We start from the raw sequence: 20,011 nt of genomic DNA, 5'->3' as shown, positions 1-20,011 counted from the left end.
TATAAAAACATAAGAGAAAGAGCATGTGATATTGTATTTCAGTATAAGGAACCTTCCGGGTTTGAGCCTTATACCTAGTGTTTATGAACTTCCATCCGAGAAAAATGTAGTGACTTGATTGTCTTGAACTACATATTCTTTAACCGAACTTTAGTACACAACCCCTACAATATTGGCATTCAATTAGGTTCTAATCAGTGGTAGTGCGTTACACGGCCTTACGCTTGTATCTTGTTTCGTGAGTGTCCCTTAGAGATTAGCTCATATCTCACAGTGGCAGTCCCACCACCACACTCACTAGGTGAATCCTCAAAGAGTGGGTTGTGACCCCCACCCCTATAATAATTGTCATCGGATTCATTAAGAGGTATTTTTTAAACCAAAAAGACACATATATAAATACCTCAACCTTAATATTGCCACAATTTATAATACACCTCGTCATAGGAATGAGAAACGGAACAACTCCGCCAAATTTCATTTTGGTGTACTTTAGTCAACAAACAATTTCGTTGTTACCCGTTGAACTTCATTCATGGGATCACCAATCACACGAAGACGGGTGTTCATTGTTGTAACTAAATAATGAGCTTTAATCCCATTCCCCTCGACGACTCAAGTACTTGTTGACGCGTCAACCCTTTTGTAAGCGGATCCGCAATATTATTTTCTGACCTGACAAAGTCAAGAGAAATGACACCATGAGAAATCAAATTTCTGATAGACTTATGTCTCACTCTTAAGTGTCTTCTTTTTTCATTAAAATTTTTGCTAGTAACTTTAGATATAGCAACTTGACCATCACAATGCATTGGAATTGGAGGTATAGGCTTATTCAACAATGGTAGATCACATAACAAATTTTTAAGAAACTCAGCCTCACTAGTAGCAGTATCTAAAGCAATAATTTTTGCTTCCATAGTAGAACGTGAAATAATAGTTTGTTTAGCAGATTTCCAAGATACTGCACCACCAGCTAAAGTAAAAACATAACCACTTGTTGATTTTGTTTCATCAGAATCAGAAATCCAATTTGCATCACTAAACCCCTCAATTACTGCAGGAAAACATGTATAATGAATGCCATAATTGATGGTTCCTTTTAAGTATCTAAAAACTCTTTCTAATGCAATCCAATGAGAATGATCAGGATTATTAGTATACCTTCTTAATCTACCAATTGCATATGCAATGTCAGGCCTAGAGAAGTTTGTCAAATGCAACAAAGAACCGATAATTTGAGAATATTTATGTGAAGAAATTCCTTTACCCAAATTTTTCTTTAGCTTGATGGATGAGTCATAAGGAGTAGAAATAGGTTTCACATCAAAATAATTAAACTTCTTTAATATATAGCTTTTCAACATAATAAGATTGGGTAAAAAATCATACCATCATTTTTCTCTATAAGCTTAATACCCAAAATCACATCTACACAACCAAGGTCTTTCATATCAAAATTTCTAGACAATAAAAACTTCACATCATTTATGAAATTCATTTACTACCAAATATCAATATGTTATCCAGATACAAACATAAAATGACACGTTCATTATTATTAAATTGTTTCACATACACACATTTATTACTATCATTAATTTGAAAATCATACAAAAGAATAACTTAATCAAACTTTTGTGTCAATGCTTTGGAGCTTGTTTAAAACCATACAAAGATTTAACAATTTATTTTTCAAGAAAAAATATTTTCAAAGAAAGTCACATCTCTAGACTCCATAATAGTACCATTAGAAATTTCAGATACTTCTAAATTAATAACTAAGAATCTATAAGTAGTATTATGTAAAAAATATCCAACAAAATATAATTAATATTTTTTTTCAATTTTCCTTTTCTTATTAATAGGAATATTTACCTTTGCTAGACACCCCCACACTTTAAGATATTTCAGGTTTGGTTCTCTTTTTCTCCATAGCTCATAAGGGGTTTTTTCAAAATTTTTATAAGGCACTCTATTAAGAATATGACATGCAGAATACAAAGCTTCACCCCACATATTACTTGGTAAACCAGAACTTACAAGCATAACATTCACCATATCAAGCAATGTACGATTCTTTCTTTCCGCAATACCATTAGATTGAGGAGCATACAGAGGTGTCACTTCATGAATAATACCATGCATTTCACAAAAATTACTCATGTCTAAAGATGTGTATTCTCCACCTCTATCGGAACGTAAAATTTTAATTTTTCTTTCTAATTGATTTTCTAATTCTGTTTTATATACTTTGAACTTATCAAACAATTCACTTTTGTGATTAACTAAATACACATAACAATATTTGGAGAAATCATCAATAAAAGTAATAAAATATCTCTTACCACCACGTGTTAACACATCATTACTATCACATACATCACTATGAACCAATTCAAGCAAGTTAGTTTCTCTTTCAATACATGTAGTAAAACTCTTTCTAGGTTGCTTTGCTTGAATACATGTTTCACATTTTTGTTTTAAATCAATGGAAGCCTTAGGAATAAGATTAAGAGACATCATTCTTTTGATAGAATTCAAATTCACATGTCCAAGTCTAGCATGCCACATATTAGAACATTCAACATTTGCAACAAAAGAAGAAATATTGGATATGTTATTAATAGAATGAGACATAAGATTTAACTTAAACAAACCATCACAAATGTAGCCTTTACCAATAAAATTACCATGTCTCGTAATAACAACTCTATTGGATTCAAAAACAACCTTGTACCCTTGTTGGACTAACAAAGAAGTACTTATTAAATTTTTCCTAATATCAAAAATATGATAGACACCATCTAAAACAATAAAGTTTCCCGAAGATAGCTCTAGCTTCACTTGACCTTCTCCTAACACATGTGTCATACTCTCATTCCCCATGCTCACAGTACGTGTGCTTGATTCCTGATATAAAGAAAATAATTTTTTATCAGCACACACATGAACATTAGCCCCGGAGTCTATAAACCAATCATTTGAGTTAAAAACACAATTTAACTCAGGGCTAGTGACATGGTACCTGTCAGATGGGGAATCAGAGGCAGCACTGATGGGCTGGCGATGACGTTGAAAACAATTTTTAGCCAAATGATTAGCTCGCCCACAAACAAAGCAAAAAATTTCATTCCCCGAATTTTTATCCTTAGGCTTATTGTTGTTATTAAAAGCATTGTTCTTATTTTTAGAAAATGAAGGCTTTCTACCAAATTTATTTTTGTTAAACCCATGCCTTTTGAAGGACTTAGAGAAAGGTTTGCTAGAGCTCTCAACAAGATAGACCTTAGAGTGAGAATCAAATTTTTGCAAGTGTTTTTGAGATGAACGATGTTTATCCTCAATGCGGAGACAGACAAGCAAATCATCAAAGGTAAAACTTTCATGTTTATGTTTCAAGCTTTGAGCAAAATCAGTCCACGAAGGAGGCAATTTTGATATCATGAAAGCCACAAGCATAATGTCAGGCAAAACGATTCCTTTCAATTTCATGTCATAAACAATGTTTTCAAATTCATGGATCTGATCTGAAATAGATTTTCCATCAATCATTTGAAACTCAATCATTTTTTCACAAGAGTAACGACTTAAACCTTTTTCAGTAGATCCATATTTCAATTCAAGTGCTTCCCATAACTCAACAGAAGTTTTGGTATGGCAAAAAATCTTATATATGTTATCAGCCAAAGCACTTAAAATGCGTCCATGACATAAAATATCTTTATCAGAAACATCATGCTTAATGGTTGCATCAGTTTGAACTATATCAGTAGAGGAAGTTGAAGTGTTTATTTCTCTTTTAGAAATCACAGAGTATAAATCCAATTCAGTAAGCCAGAATTTCATTTGTTGTTGCCAACAGAAAAAATTTTCACCCGTAAATTTTTCAGGCTTACTGGAAAGGGACTTAATCATATCCATGGCGGACATTTTGATAAAATAGGATGCTACTATAAAAAGACTATGCAAGAAGAAAGTGAAAAAATAAAAACTTTTCTCTCTAAGACTATTGGAAAATAAAATAAAAATGAAAGAAAATAAATACGAAGAAGATGCACAGTCTTGAATTAATTAACAAAATAACAGTAGCAAAATAAATTTAATTGACAACACATGAATAATACATTATAATATACAATAAGCACAAGAAAAAAAATTAGGGAAAGAAAGATATAGCCTGGGTTGAAACGCGTAAACGTTATCCTTAGAGAGAAAACGTCCCCACTGCACGGGTAAGAAATTCTGATTGCGCTCCTCTCCCAAGATACGATAACTCGTTGGTTCCGATCGTGTGCAGCGAAAGGATCCCCGAACCTTATTAACACCAATGCTCTTACTCTCAAGAAATAAATTATTTTATAAGAGAAGATATAGAAAATTTTGGGAGAAAAAGATGAGTCTGTAGCTCTGTCATCTTTTTAGAAATGAGGAAAGAGAATATATAGGCACAAGTCACCTTAAGCAACAAACAAAATATGATCGTTGGAAATATGACCGTTGGAAAACCAACCTACAGTTGTCACAACAAACATAACAAACTAGTTGACTCATTAAAACAAAATCTTAAAAAAATCTAAAATAAATATTTTATTTTATAAAATAAAATTAATATATATTTATAAATTTTAAATTAAAACACAAATATTTACCAACAGACTCAACCAAAGGTAAGTCTTTGTTGTTTTTGTTTTTTCAATTAGTCATAGTGATTTTTGGAATTGAAATTGATTGTGGTTGGTATCCAAACACACACTAAGAAGGTTGAAACATGTGCGGAAGCTAGATTTTCTATCAAGAATTGAATGGCAATATCATATACTATTATATACACAGGTTTATGTTAGATGATACTAGTATTTGACCGTGATTCTTTTTATCTCTTCTACTTTGTCTCTGTCCACTTAGCACACAAATTACATTGATCTAGGTTGAAAATAATGGTTGTGACCGCGTGAAGCTGACGTTCTGATAGGGAACTACGCTACTCTAAGTAAAGGTAAAGCTGAATGATGATTTGTCCTTTCTCATTTTATTCCATATTATGGTATTTATAAGAACATTGCAGAAGATCAACTAAGCCAATCATTGGCTGACTACAAAATGACAAATTCTGTTATGAGGATAAAGAAACCTGTAATGGTGATAACCGAATTGATGCTAAATATCTGGGAGGCTAAGACAGAGCAAAGGAATATTCTGTAGTGAGTGGGAGGATCACACATAATCCTGAAAATGGGAAGGTTTCCTTAGTGCCCTCCTGGGCCTACTGCTGAGTGATTGGGTTGTGTTGCTATCAGCTTCAGCCAGTCACTGTCATTCATGTTGACCACTTATTCTCTTAATATATATGGTCTCCCTGCCTTCTGCGTCAGCATTTAGAGAAGGGTTAAAACTGTTGAGAAAAGTTGGTAGTTGCTAGGTAGCCCCGGAGAAAGAAACGTTCATTGTTTGTTAGTGAAAGACTATTTGAGAAAAGTCAAGTGTCAAAACAGGGGAAATAAAATATAGAAGACGGTGATGATGACTTTGTGGAAGGGCTATTTGGGTCATGAAATTGGCATTGTGCTTGGAGAGAGTGAGGTGGGTACGGTGGTTAAAATTAGAGTTAGTTTAGGCAGTGCATGGTGGAGGGCAAAACTGGAAACATGAAAATCAAATCAAACAAATATTAACTATTGGTGGTTTTGGTCTTTGACGAAACACTCACTCGTTTCTAACTAAATTGAAGAATATAGGCGTTGACTAAGATTCATGTTTGCAATCTCTATACGTAAATGATATGATACTTACCTGGAGAATTTTGTTTCTAATTTTAATTATCAATAGTAGCTAAATCTAAGTTAATTAACTAACTATCTATTAGTTGATAGTGAGTTTGTCAGAATATAAACCGTATCTTAATTACAGTGGTTGATAATGTGAAATGTGAATTAAGTGTCTCTGGTTTCATTCTTCTTTTTACAGATTTGATCTTGGATGCAATACAAAAGCTCTAGTGATTATAGTAAATGATGTCAATGATTACTTTCCAAATTTGTGATGAACCTTACAGTTTCACAATTATTGTCTAATATAATTTTGAATAACTTGATATTTTTTGTGTTTTGGTACTTATGATGCAACTGAAGGGATACCTTGCAACTTTTAGGTAGTTGAAAGGCTTGCCACGAAGTATAATACATGTTAATACAGATGTATATATAATGCCATCAGGGAAATATAGGAAAGCATGATTGAGTTGAATTATCATGTTTTTGGACACGGTAACTTTGGTAAAATCTCAGGGCCAACAACTCAATAACACAGTTACGTGCCACAGGCTAGTTCTTTTGAAAACAGAGACACAGAAGTTAGTATATGACTGCCAAATGATTGAATTTTGATCCATTTTCAGCCTGGATCTACTTCACAAGCTTGGTGAGCACAGAGAAAGCATAGCAACAAGCTTCTAGAAATGTTCTTTTTAACTGCAATTAATTGCTTGCCATTTTATACAGCCAGTTGTACCAGATTATACGTTTGAATTGACAACTACAAATTCGTTAATTAGCTATAGTTATATACCGGAATGTGTGGAAAAGTATAAGTGAAACTTGAAGCAAACATTCGTTTCAACATTAGTTTTTGGAAAAATTGGAAAGTTTTTAAAGATTCGCACTGAGAGAGCACAAAAATTTATATAAACTATTATTCCATGTCATTATCCTAATTTTCAACCTCCACCTCAAATGATATAATTTCCGTTGTCCTAGCAGAAATAATCAGTTAAACTCAAGACTACGTACTAGTTTGAGAAAATTAGATGGTGACCAAATTAGGTGTAACACATGTCAAGCTTTTCTCTTTTGTTTTTTTTAATGATCAATGTGGATAACTAACTACACACAGAGAGAGAGAGAGAGAGAGAATTATTTTATATCTACTTATATTTTTTTTTCAGCAATCAAGTGTAACATGACTCCCCATAAAATAATTGGGATTTTTCAGCAATTAAGAATGAACCTATATAAAGTTCTTGGATTGGAAAATGCTAAAGTAACTGAACATGTAACACACAAGCTGGCAATTGAAATTTAAGACTTACCAAGTAAACTTGCACCTATAGTATTAAGATTATGAAAAAAGACACACAAATTGTTATTAGCATCTAGCTAGTAGTAGGTTTTAATCTATAATTTTTATTTTGTAACATTTTCATTGCATTGAATTAATTTATGCACCTGGTTTTTCTTCTGTCTCTTTTCTAGTTGTGCATGTACTGTCTCTTTTGAAAATCATATAATTTTAAAATTGAATTATAAAATTAAATATTAATACAACTACGTGAATAAGATATAGGACAAAAAAAAATCAATTTAGTTAATCAATTCACTCAACGCGGATTTTGGTCTGTAATTTCAGAGAAAGGATTCCAAGACAGCAACGTATTATAACTATCCTTATAATGATAGCTATGGTCTTCGATAGTCGAAGTCGTAGTCACACTCAACTCACTTGTAAATGTATCGCAGCTAATTTCCTCTCCTTTTTCATTTTCCACGCTCTCCTGCAGCTGCAACGCAAACTCTAGCATCCCAACAACGTCGTTCATCGATGGCCTCTGCGTCGCATCCTCTAACAAACAACTCATCCCAATCTCGCAAAACTTATTGAAGCACTCAGGCGTGATCCTTCCCTTCAACGTGGGGTCCACAATCTGTGTCATGGTCCCACTTTGGTAACAATGTCTGACCCAATTAGCAAGTGACACTTGTTGCATCTCCGCAGTATGGATTAGAGGTGGCCGAGCGCACAATATCTCAAAGAGCACTACACCGAAAGAGTAAACGTCAGACTTCTCCGTCAAACGGTACCGTTTATAGTATTCTGGGTCTAAATACCCAAAACTGCCCTTCACAACAGTGCTTACATGAGATTTGTCAATGCTCGTGGGCCCAATTCTGGATAGCCCAAAGTCGGAAATCTTGGCCACCCACTTGTCATCCAACAGTATGTTGGTGGTTTTCACGTCACGGTGGATGATTGTGTGCTTCCCGCCTGTGTGGAGATAATGCAGCCCACGTGCGGCACCAATGCAAATTTGCAAGCGCTGCTTCCACGAGACAGGAGGGTTATCAGAGTTGTAGAGATGTTGCCGGAGGGTGCCACGTGCCATGAAATCGTAGACGAGGATCATTTCGTAGTTCTCGTTGCAGTACCCAATGAGGGACACGAGATGAAGGTGGCGTAGCTGTGAGAGCATCTCGATCTCATTCGTGAATTCATTTGCACCCTGCTGTGAATCCGGTTTGAGGCGCTTGATGGCGACTGGGGTGAAACCGCCGTCGATGTAGCCCTTGTACACGTGGCCGAATCCCCCGACGCCAATGATGAGAACATCGTCGAAGTTGTTGGTGGCGGCTTCGATCTCGGCGAGGGAAAAGTTACGACAGAGTTCGGAGGGGAGGGAGGACTTCGTGGTGGTGGTTGACTTGGTCGTTGTGAAGGAGAGTGGGCCCCACTTGGAGGTCGCGGAGGACTTGGACTTGTTGTAGTCCTTGGGCGTAGTGATTGTCTTGCGTCGGAAGAAGACGATGAGGAAAAGGATGATGAGTGAGATCAAAACGACGCCGGATACCACACCTGCCACGATGCCGATTATCGACGTTCCGCTTTTGCTGCTGCGGTTTCCCTTTGGGGCGGGTATGTTGTTGTGTGGAGTCTGAACCGGGTCCGGGTTAGGTCCGGCAAGGTTGTTTGACCCAGCCTCACTGATTTTGAAGATCTCGAGACCGTTCAAGAACGCGTCGCTGTATGTCGTTTCATCATTAGTTGCATAAGGATGCATCTGAAGCGAGAGATTAACCTTTTTCTGAGTATTGTCCTTCGGAATTAAAACGGCATAGTTTCTCTGCACAGCGAGACCTTTCTGATTGTGGCTCCATTGCATAACATCAGCGTGGTTCTCAGCCAACTGGCTCGCTATGTAAATGAAGAACACCCTGTCACCATCTTTATTAATATTGGGGTCAAGCTCGCAAAAGTGAAGCCTGAGAACGTAAGTGAAGCCAGAATCAACCGGGAACTCCCAAGTCAGGTTGCTGATTTTGTTCAGAGTGGCGTTTGTGCCCATGTTACGCGCTGTTCTGTAGAGTTCCTTGGGTGCCACGTAATCAGGATTCACGGTTATGTTCATCTTACCATCCGTGTTGCTTGAAAGATCATTATTCTGTGGATTTTGTTTGATTAAATAATCTTCTTCGTCATCGGCCCATTTCCTGAACAAACCGGTGTCGTTTAGTGGTGATATTTCTTGCCCTCCCATTTTGATTCTATACTCCGCCTGCAGCGCAAATCTGGTTTCTACGCTGTACAGCGTGGTACTTCCCAAGAACTTGAATCCTGTTGAGTCAGTTGCTGACGTGTAATACAAATCACTTGGCATGGAAAGCACCTCGATTCCATTGATGAAAGCGTAGGAGTTTGGTTGCGAGGGAGTGAAGCTGAGGATGAGAGTCTCACCGTCGTTGACGTTGACCACATATTCCCTGAAGATGGTTTTGGTGGCTTCCGCGTCAGCGTTTAGAGAGGCGTTGAAACCTTTTAAGAAGGTGAATCCGTTAGATTGAACGGAGAAAGAGGCATCAGTGCGGGGAAAGGAAGGGTAATCAGCCGGGTAGAAGAAGAGGCGAACGAATTTGGGGCCCGCAGAAACGGGGAAGGAGTAATTGAACTGAGAAGGGGATAACCGTGCTGTGGTGTAGGGAACTTGATTGACAGAAGGATCTTGTGTTGCTGCTTGGGTTAAAACGGTGCTGCCTTGACCACCAGATAAGTACTTTGTGTCTGCGTCCCCCGTCCATGTCCTTTGGCCGTCGAAGACTATCCCGGTGGTGCCACAACTGATGGTGAAGTTGTCTTCTGGGGTGTACGCTTGGAGCTCTATGGAGAGAAAGAGAAGAAGGAAGAATAGTGTTAAGGAGGTGATACTGAGGAACGTCATGCTTGGTGTTGAGAAACCGCAAGTCAGTGAAGTTGTGAAGACTTATATTTATGATCATTGTTTTTTTTGTCAGCTACTATGATTGTTGTTGTAGTGATTGCCAGGAAGCACAGGAGAAAGGAAGGTTCAGAGTGTTTGTTAGTGAAAGACGACAGCACGACTCAAGTGGCAAATATGTGTAATTGACAGATTACTACATATTTTAAATTTCCACAAACTTGTCCGTTTCATTTACGTATTAACAAAATAATCTACTATTATTCCATTGCACCGGTGGTCTTTTCAGTAGTCTCCTACTCATTTACGTATTAACAGCAGCAAGGGGTCATTAATTAGTTTGAATAAGCAACGCGGCAAGTGTGACTACTGCATGTAACCATCTGGTGCAGGTGACAGGTGGACCAAAGTCATGGACTATATTGTGTCTTTGGCTGTTATTCAGATGACCAAAGTCATATATATGTATATATTCTTCTCTTCATGACAATTTGTTCCTCTTCTATTAATTAAATTCATTTTTCTGACTGTAAATTAAAAAAATAGCCACCAAGTCTGAGTTTTAGGAAGATCAAGGTGGAATCAATCCCACCTAAATTGCCTTAAACATACATCTGGAACTTTAGACTGTGAAAGCTATACGTAGTGAATATAGAATTCACAAAGCAGATATTAATCCTCTGAAGAAGTATGATGTCACTGCATGCCGGAGCCACTTAGAGGTTATGTGTAAAAAATTTGGAATGCAGTGGAAAACTTTTGTATTATTGGAAGGCACTTCAAGTTTTCCTCAAAACTCACGATGAAAAATTGGATAACTAATGTACATCCTTATGTGGAAAAATCGGAATGATATAGTGTTCAGAAATGGAAAACTGCAAGTGGATGAACTATTGGATCATTACATTAGGGTTGCTCAAAAACATTGATTTTGAAGAAAATAACTATAACTAGTTATATAATAATCAATCATACAAAAGTAATTATTAAACTATAACCAATTTTATAGAAACGATAATTTTAAATAACTTATCTTTATTTAAAAAATAGTTATATTTAATTATAAAACTAATGAATTTTATAAAAATAATTTTTCAAATAATATATTTTTATTCATCCCTGATCGGTTATATAATTAATTTTAAAAACAACTTATTATATAACTAATTATATTCATAAATGATTATATAATTGATTTTTAAAAACAATAATAAGTTATACTAAATTATAACTAGTTATATATAAAAGTAATTATGATTATAGTTATTATAATCACTTATAATATAGTTATTTATTAGTTATGGTTATTTAAATAACCAACATGAGCGCAGCTAGATTACATAAGGTTCAAATAGTGGTTTTGGTTACAGGTGCAAATCAAAGGAATCTCATACTTTCTCTTTGAATGGATTAATAGTCCTCTATTATGTTTGAATGGTATTGCAGGGTGCCAAAGCTGTTGACACTGTTCCACTGTTAGTGGTTGGTTATTCACGTTTTAGAGTGAGTATGTAGGAGGTGCCTCAGGTAGTCGATCTTTTGTTACAGTGGCCAGCAAATAAGCAATTGCCCTAGGTATGTTCTGGAGTTGTTTTTATAGCTATAGCTCTTTTTCTTTATGTTTTCTGGTTTTACTTGTATTTTTGTGCTGTACTCTCTTTGTCCTGGTTGGGGCATCTCTCTCTCTTTTTTTTTTTTTTTACAGATAGATTGGGGTGAGTTTTAATATATTCTTCTTACTCTATCAAAGAGTTCTAGACATGCAAGTGTAAGGTAATAAATTGGTACCTGAAAAATAAAAATAAAAATAAAAATTATCTTTAAATGTATAAAAAGTATAATAAATTAGTCATGTGAATAATTTAATAATAAATTGATTCTTAAACTTTGTAACTTAGTGTGATAGTGATTCTTGAAAAATATAATTTATTGTCATATTAATTTTTGAATATTAAAAATAAAAATTTATATTTATTGTCATATTGGTCCTTAAAAAATAAAAAAATTAAATTTATTTTTAAATATATAAAAAGTATAATAAATTAATCATGCAAGATGCAGATAATTTAATAATAAATTAATTCTTAAATTTTAAAATTTAATATAAAATTAATCTTTCAAAAATATAATTTATTATCAAATTAGTCTCACAAGAGAACAAAATAAATATTTATCCCAAATTATTATGTACAACGATGACCAGTTATTCTAGATGGTTGACTGTTTTTTTTTTTTTAATGATCGACGGTAATTATATTAATAATAATGAAGTATGTTATGTTTTCAAGATATTTCTGTAAAAGAATATGTTTTCAAGATATGGTAAATTAATTTAAGGTTTATATTTTTAATCCTTCAAATTAAAATTTATATATATTGGATCCGACAAATTCATGAATGTTTTTTTAATTACTAGCCTCCTCATTGATTTTTTGCAGTTTAAATGTTTGTCACTATTTTTCCCCTCAGGAGGAATTAGAAAAAACACTTTTCAAATTTTCGAGACTAAAAAGTACAAATTTTAACATAAGAGATTAAATAATAATGACTCGCAAATTTTAAAAATATATTTAAGTTTAGTTTAATTAAGAATACATGTTACGAATCTAATCACATTGTGAACAAAAACATAAAATTTTGTTTCAAATATTTAAATTAATCATGAATTTAGTTTAATTGAAATGTTTCAAATAAAAATAAATTTTATTTCAACTATTTGGTTACACTATCCGGCAAATCGCCCCTAAGCACAACCACAAACTTGCTTCTCAAATTTGGTGGGACAAATACATCAGCTTCTCCATCGCTAGCCCCGTTTAAATTGACTCAATAATTAATAATACATGGAAAATATCACGGATCATGTGTTTAACTTTATTGAAATATGATATTAACTTTCATATATTATAAGTGTAAAGAATTTTTATATTTTATTTTTACATTTTCATATATTTAAATATGAATTTTACATTTTCAATTAATTAAAAATTATGATAGATATAATTTTTAAAATAATTATTATTAAAGTCAATAATTTTATCATATATGACAAAATTAGATAACTATGTAAAAAAAAATCGTAGACGAGGATCATTTCGTAGTTCTCGTTGCAGTACCCAATGAGGGACACGAGATGAAGGTGGCGTAGCTGTGAGAGCATCTCGATCTCATTCATGAATTCATTTGCACCCTGCTGTGAATCCGGTTTGAGGCGCTTGATTGCGACTGGGGTGAAACCGCCGTCGATGTAGCCCTTGTACACGTGGCCGAATCCCCCGACGCCAATGATGAGAACATCGTCGAAGTTGTTGGTGGCGGACTTGATCTCCGGGAGGGAGAAGTGGCGGCATAGATCGGAGGGGAGGGAGGACTTCGTGGTGGTGGTTGACTTGGTCGTTGTGAAGGAGAGTGGGCCCCACTTGGAGGTCGCGGATGACTTGGACTTGTTGTAGTCCTTGGGCGTAGTGATTGTCTTGCGTCGGAAGTAGACGATGAGGAAAAGGATGATGAGTGAGATCAAAACGACGCCGGATACCACACCTGCCACGATGCCGATTATCGACGTTCCACTTTTGCTGCTGCGGTTTCCCTTTGGGGCGGGTATGTTGTTGTGTGGAGTCTGAACCGGGTCCGGGTTAGGTCCAGCAAGGTTGTTTGATTCGTCCTGGCTGATTTTGAAGATCTCGAGACCGTTCAAGATCGCGTCGCTGTATGTCGTTTTATCATTAGTTGCATAAGGATGCATCTGAAGCGAGAGATTAACCTTTTTCTGAGTATTATCCTTCGGAATTAAAACGGCATAGTTTCTCTGCACAGCGAGGAACGAGATGCCGGTGGCGGATCTGCGAGAGCATCTTGATCTCGGTCAAGAACTCTTCGGACCCCTGCTTCGAACCCGGCTTGAGACGCTTGATAGCCACCGGGATGGAAATGCCGTCGATGTAGCCCATGTACACGTGGCCGAATCCTCCAACACCGACGAGGGATTCGTTATTGAAGTTGTTGGTGGCGGCTTTGATATCCATGAGGGAGAAGCGCTGGCAGAGGAGATTGAACGGCCACCTCTGCCTGCAATTCAGCATGTCGTCATCCTGCGAGAGCAAGAGAGGACTGAACTTGCAACTCCCCCACAAAAAGATGAAGAAAACAACAACGCAAGATACCACCCCTGCTACAACAATTTTAAGTGTTCTGCTGCTGTTCTTTCCTTCTTCTACGAGCATGTTGTTGTTCTGCAGGTTAGGTCCAGCAAGGTTGTTAAACTCGCTGATTTTGAAGATCTCCAGACCATTCAGAAACGGGTCATTGTTTTCTTTATCCTTGGCACTTTCATAAGGATTCATCATTTGGAGCGAGAGATTAACCTGTTTCTGAGTATCACTCTTGGGGATTAAAATGGCGTAGTCTTTGTACACAGCGACACCTTTCTGTTTCTGGCTCCATCTCATAACATCAAGAAACTCGATCCCTATGTAAAGTGAGAACACCCTGTCACCGATGCTAGTAATATTGGGGTCAAGTTGGCAAAAGTGGAACCTGATCATGTAGTGGAAGCCAGAGTCAACAGGGAACTCCCAAGTCAACTTGAGGCTTTTGTTCATAGACGTGTTTGTGCCCATGACACGAGCTGTTCTGTACAGTTCCTTGGGTGCCACATAATCTGGATTTACCGTTATGTTCATCTTACCATTGGTGTTTCCTGTTATAGCACTATTCCGTGGATTTTTTTGTTTAATTAAATAATCTTCATCGTGACCAGCCCAGTTCCTGAACAAACCAGTGTCGTTTCGTGGCGAGATTCCTTGCCCTCCCACTTTGATTCTATACTTTGTCTCCAGTGCAGTGTTGGTTCTTATGGGGAACTATGTGTCAGTTCCCACGAGCTTCAAACTGTTGTCATTTGCTGAGGTGTAATACAGATTGCTTGGCATGGAGAGTACCTCGATTCCGTTGATGAAAGCGTAGGAGTTTGGTTGTGACGGAGTGAAGGTGAGGTTCAACCTCTCACTGCCGTAGTCCACATTGACGACATATTCTCTGAAGATGGTTTTCGTGTTTTCCGCTTTTAGAGAGGCATTGAAAACGTGGAGAAGGGTGAATTGGTTGGATTGAACAGTGAAGGATGCATTGGAGCGAGGAAAGGAAGCGTACTCAGCAGGGTAGAAGAAGAGGCGGAGGAATTTGGGGCCAGGGGAGACTGGGAAGGAGTAGCTGAAACGGGAACGGGACAAGCGTGCGGCGGTGTAGGGCACTTGATTGGTAGAAGGAGATTGTGTTGTTGCATTAGCGGAAACGGTGTGACACCCTCTACCCCTCACATATATATTAATAAAGGAGTAAAAATTCAAATATTAATTAAAAGTATTTTTAAAACATTTTAAAATACAAGTCTTTCAAATGGGTAAAAGGCTCACATTCACTTTCTTCTACATCATATTTAAACTTGTCCAAATAAATAATAAAGTCATCTCGGCTCAAAGAAGGCCATCTAAGTTTCATACAATTAATATAGAACCTATATCCTAATGTCACATCCTACCAGAGCATGGTGTTCCCGTGTCCTGTAGCATGAGGTTCTTCATAGTCATCCACCTATTCATCTGCTCCCCCGAACACAAAGTTCAAGATCATCACAGGATCCAAACACAAACAGCAAACCGGGAGTGAGTTATCACATTTCTAACTACTAGAGAGAAACAACACAACATATAGTAGCCAAATATAATTTACTTAGCATATCTCACACTATTTTATCACCTTGTCATTCGTCAATCACACTTTTCAATCATCAATCACAATACACAGGAACCACACACTCCGATCAAGACATAATAACACATCAATTTCATAATAAACAATTAGCAAGCGTATGCAACAGTTATGTTAAGACTCAAGCCTATATGCAATGTGGTACCATGTCAGTGAAAAACCTCGTCGGGCGCCTAGGAGTACATGACAAGACAAACCACCCACTAGCAAGTCAAGTCACTCTCACTAGGTAATATCATAGGGAGACCAGTCAGGGTCACAGTGTTTTGCGAGAATGCTCCAACCATATGGGATCAACATAGGCTTAAAGGAACACTCAAACCGTGTGACCCCCAAGGCCTACACTCCGAAGAGTCCGTCAGGGCCTCTCCCTCCTGATTCAGGTCCAACCCAGAAAACATTTTAGCACACAGACTCTATCTATGAACTGTACAAAACACACGACTCCTCAATTGTTCTCAAAATAATTTTAACTCGTCGCCTTTTAAGGGTCTTATCATTAACTCGTCGCCCAAAAAGGGACTTAGCATCAACTCGTCGCCCTAAAAGGGACTTAACATCAACTCGTCGCCCTTGAAGGGACTTATGATCGTGTGATTGTACAATTCATAGTTCACAACTCAATGCACATATATATCTCAATCATATATATACTCAATTTATCACATACACTTAATCCCAATCACAATGGTATAATCTCAATTTAACATGTTATCACACCTCATGAATCATATACACTTTACCTATGAACTATGCAATACACACATCTACTCAACTGTTTTCAAAATCATTTTAACTCGTCGGGTTCCCACAGTGGATCCTATCACAATACTCGTCGCCCTTAAAGGGTCTTACAATTGTGTGATTGCACAGTTCATAGTTCACAACTCAATACACACATCTCATCTCAATACACATGTATTTCATCATCCGTCACATGTTCAATTTATCGCATACTCACAGTTTGAATCATCATTTCATAACCTCAACATAACAATTTATACAAAAGATTTTATCACAACATGGGATGTAAAACCTCTGAAATAGTTTCTCACAATTGTATCAAAATCAATTAATCAAAATCATGGGTTAACACAAAGACATCAAGAGCACTCAAGTTTATCAATCAATTCTCATCAGGACGTCAATTGGTACATAGAACACAATAATATTGTATTCATAATCATAAAGAAAAATTATAATTCAATAAACATCCCAAAATAAACCCAAATTTAGTTCTATAAGGATCCCTACACATGTTCATTCTAACCCCCAATTGCGATAAACTCATCCCTTACCTCTAAGTGGATTCACGTGTCTTCCCATAGCGATAGCGTCATCTCTAGCGGTTCCCTAAAATTTCTCCAGTTTTTCCTCCGACTGCTCCGGTAGAGTACCAAAAGTCAGAGAAACGGAGAAGGGATTAAAGCCTCCATTTGGACTATCTTCATGCGATTCCTCTTTCTCCCTCCAACAACATTATCTCGCAAATCCCAACGGTCAAAGCGTGAGCAATTGAATTTCGAACAACGTATCCAAAATTCACAACAATCCAACGGTTAATGAAACCGAGATCATAGTTTTACCAAGACAGCTATGGGTTTCTGAGGGAAAGGAAAGAATACAATGCGAGGGGTATTTCTCTTAGCTCAGACATGATATCAAAATTCCCAACGGTGAGAATGCTCGGAATTGGGTTGCGAACATGGCACTAAAATGTCACGACGATCCAACGGTGAACGAGTCTGAGATCGTCATTTTTCTGAAAAAGATTTGGTGGGCTGCGAGTAAAAGAAAGGGTTTTGAGAGGAGAAGGAGAAAAAATGAAAATGAGGGAAAGAAGAGACACCGTCAGTGTGAAAACTGACCTAACGCTATTTATAGTTAGGTTTACTCTATTTATTTATTTATTATTTTATAAAAGCAAACTTTATTTTATTCTCTATCAAATAAGTAAATAAAATACCCTTTTTATTTTCTCTCAAATCATTATTTTAATTAACAATTATATCTCCTTATTTATTTATTTACAAAATCTCATCATTTTTTTTAAACTCTATTTATTTATAAATAACAATTCTTTTTAATCTAGTTTACGAAAATTGGGATGTTACAAACGGTGCCGTCTTGATGAGATAAGAACGTTGAACCTGTGTCCCCCGTCCATGTCCTTTCCCCGTCTTAAGATTTTCCGGTAGTGCCGCAGCTGATGGTAAAGTTGTCCACTGGAATGTACGCTTGGAGGTGTGTAAAGAGGCTGAGAAAGAGGAAGAGTGTTGTTACGGAGGTGATACTGTTGAACCTCATGCTTTACAGTGTCGTCAGTGAAGTTGAGAAGGCTTATTATTATATATATCAGTGGTAGGTTGCAGTTTTAGTAGATGATGCTAGGAAGCAACTGAGAGAGGAAGGTTCAGAGTATTTGTTAGGGAAACTGGAAGGCAACTGCGGAGTGAAGCGGAAAAACTCGTACCTTACGCGTTTGGATCAATCCAACATTCTTATACACCTTTCGATGCATCTGATAGCTGATATTAAAAGCTAGCATTGCTGACATCACTTGTGTTTCTATGGTTGCATAATTTAGGTGTATTTTTTCAGACCAAGTTTAATTCAAGCTTAATAATACTAGTCCATTATTAAAATGATTGAGTACTTCTTTTGCTTAACATTAGCTTCTTTTTTAACGTACAATAAATCACTTCTGTAATAAATAAAGTTTTGATGAGAGGTTAGCAATTTTAAATTAAATATTAAGTAAATAAATATTTAGTTATTAAAGAACAATAAATATTTTTATCTTACACTCATATAAAATAATTTTTTTATAAAATAGACAACAATTAGAGATAAAAACTACAGAAAAAAATTATTTATCTTTTTCATCATTTATTTGAACTACAGTGGCCCGATTTTGATATAATTAGTTTGATTCAAATTTAAAATTTTTTAAAACTCATACCAAATCAAATCCATTAAATTTAATTGGTTTGAATTTGATTTCACCCTAAATATAAACCAAGTCAACTAGTAAACAATCGTATGATTACTTGAGTTGAAGGACTAAAACAAAAAAATAAATATATTAGAATGATTAAAACAAAATATTAAGGAAACTCAACAAGTAAAGAAAAAATTTATCAAAAATCTAAAATAAAATTGGTTAATTTATCGATAACAAAAACAGTCTAAAACTCTTATGTTTAGTCACGGGCAAATAATACTTAATAGTTTGGTTGAAACTTACTTTGGCTAGTTTCATTTTATCCAAACATCTCTAGCACTGTTGCACTTTGCTCCTTTTTTCATTGCCCTCGTTTTATTTCCTTCAACACTCACATGTCGGTTCCTAACTTCCAAAAAAGGATTTTGCTATGGACTTACCAATTAGAAAGCTTCTTTTGGGATTGACTACACTCTTAACATCTACAGAATCTTTCTTGTTCTCATTCTGTGCTGGGTATAATTCTTTATCGTTGAAGACATACTATAAATGGCAGTTTATCCCCCAGATATACGCTACGTGTTTACTAGTATCACTTTTTAATTTGCATTGGTTCAACTCCAACTTTAGTCTTTACTTTGATCTGTCCTTGTTTTCTTTTCTTTTTTCTGGTTAGAATAACTCTACCATTCAAAAAATATGAATTTTGGACAACGCAACCATTGTGCCATTGATAGAGAACTATCTCGCACTAGACTACCTTGAACTCCAATTCTACAATAACTAACCAAGAAGACAGTAACACGGTAGCTCAAAGTATTTCATACTTGGATTCTTAACGTCACTATTTTCTTCCATCAATGTTTCATTTGTAGAATGGAGTTCGAGGACTAATGCTGGATACATACCATTTCAAAGGATATGTGTGGTTAATTATAACCATTCATTTAAAGGTCAGTGCTATGATTTCACGGCTTTTGTATATGAAAGTCATCTTCCCTGTTCTGTTTCTTTTTGGCCTAAGCTTTTCCTAACTGTTTCTTTGCAAATACTAATGATGAACGAGTAGTTCTACTCAAAGACACTAACTTTTTTAATCAACAAGTAGGAACCGGCTATAGATACACGGAAGGAAGTTGCAGCTTTTCCATCGAGCAACCCAATAGAAATTGTCACACTTATGTTCAAACACCAAAAGGATTGACAAAAGGCTTCACAGATTCTGGTTTGGTGAAATTTAGTTTTTCTGTGAGCAACATGCCAGACAAGGCAGAGATTGCCCTCTAATGAGTGACATGGTTGCTAAATATCAAAGA

At 36.0% G+C, this 20,011-nt stretch overlaps 1 protein-coding gene and 1 pseudogene across 1 annotated transcript; both read right to left on the bottom strand.

Moving 5' to 3' along the window:
* Nucleotides 1-6,999: 6,999 nt before the first annotated feature.
* LOC100799780 (receptor-like protein kinase FERONIA) lies at nt 7,000-10,250 on the bottom strand. Its single transcript, XM_014765277.3, has one exon. The coding sequence runs from the start codon at nt 9,983-9,985 to the stop codon at nt 7,376-7,378; it is 2,610 nt and encodes an 869-aa protein (XP_014620763.1). The 5' UTR covers nt 9,986-10,250; the 3' UTR covers nt 7,000-7,375.
* Nucleotides 10,251-11,726: 1,476 nt separating this feature from the next.
* Nucleotides 11,727-15,274, bottom strand: LOC100799249 (probable receptor-like protein kinase At5g38990; annotated as a pseudogene).
* Nucleotides 15,275-20,011: the final 4,737 nt, after the last annotated feature.

The sequence above is a fragment of the Glycine max genome, chromosome 13 (genome assembly GCF_000004515.6).
Source record: "Glycine max cultivar Williams 82 chromosome 13, Glycine_max_v4.0, whole genome shotgun sequence".
In the NCBI taxonomy this organism is placed as follows: Eukaryota; Viridiplantae; Streptophyta; class Magnoliopsida; order Fabales; family Fabaceae; genus Glycine; species Glycine max.
The sequence above is the reverse complement of the archived record's forward strand: the minus strand, read 5'-3'. Positions and strand labels throughout refer to the sequence as shown.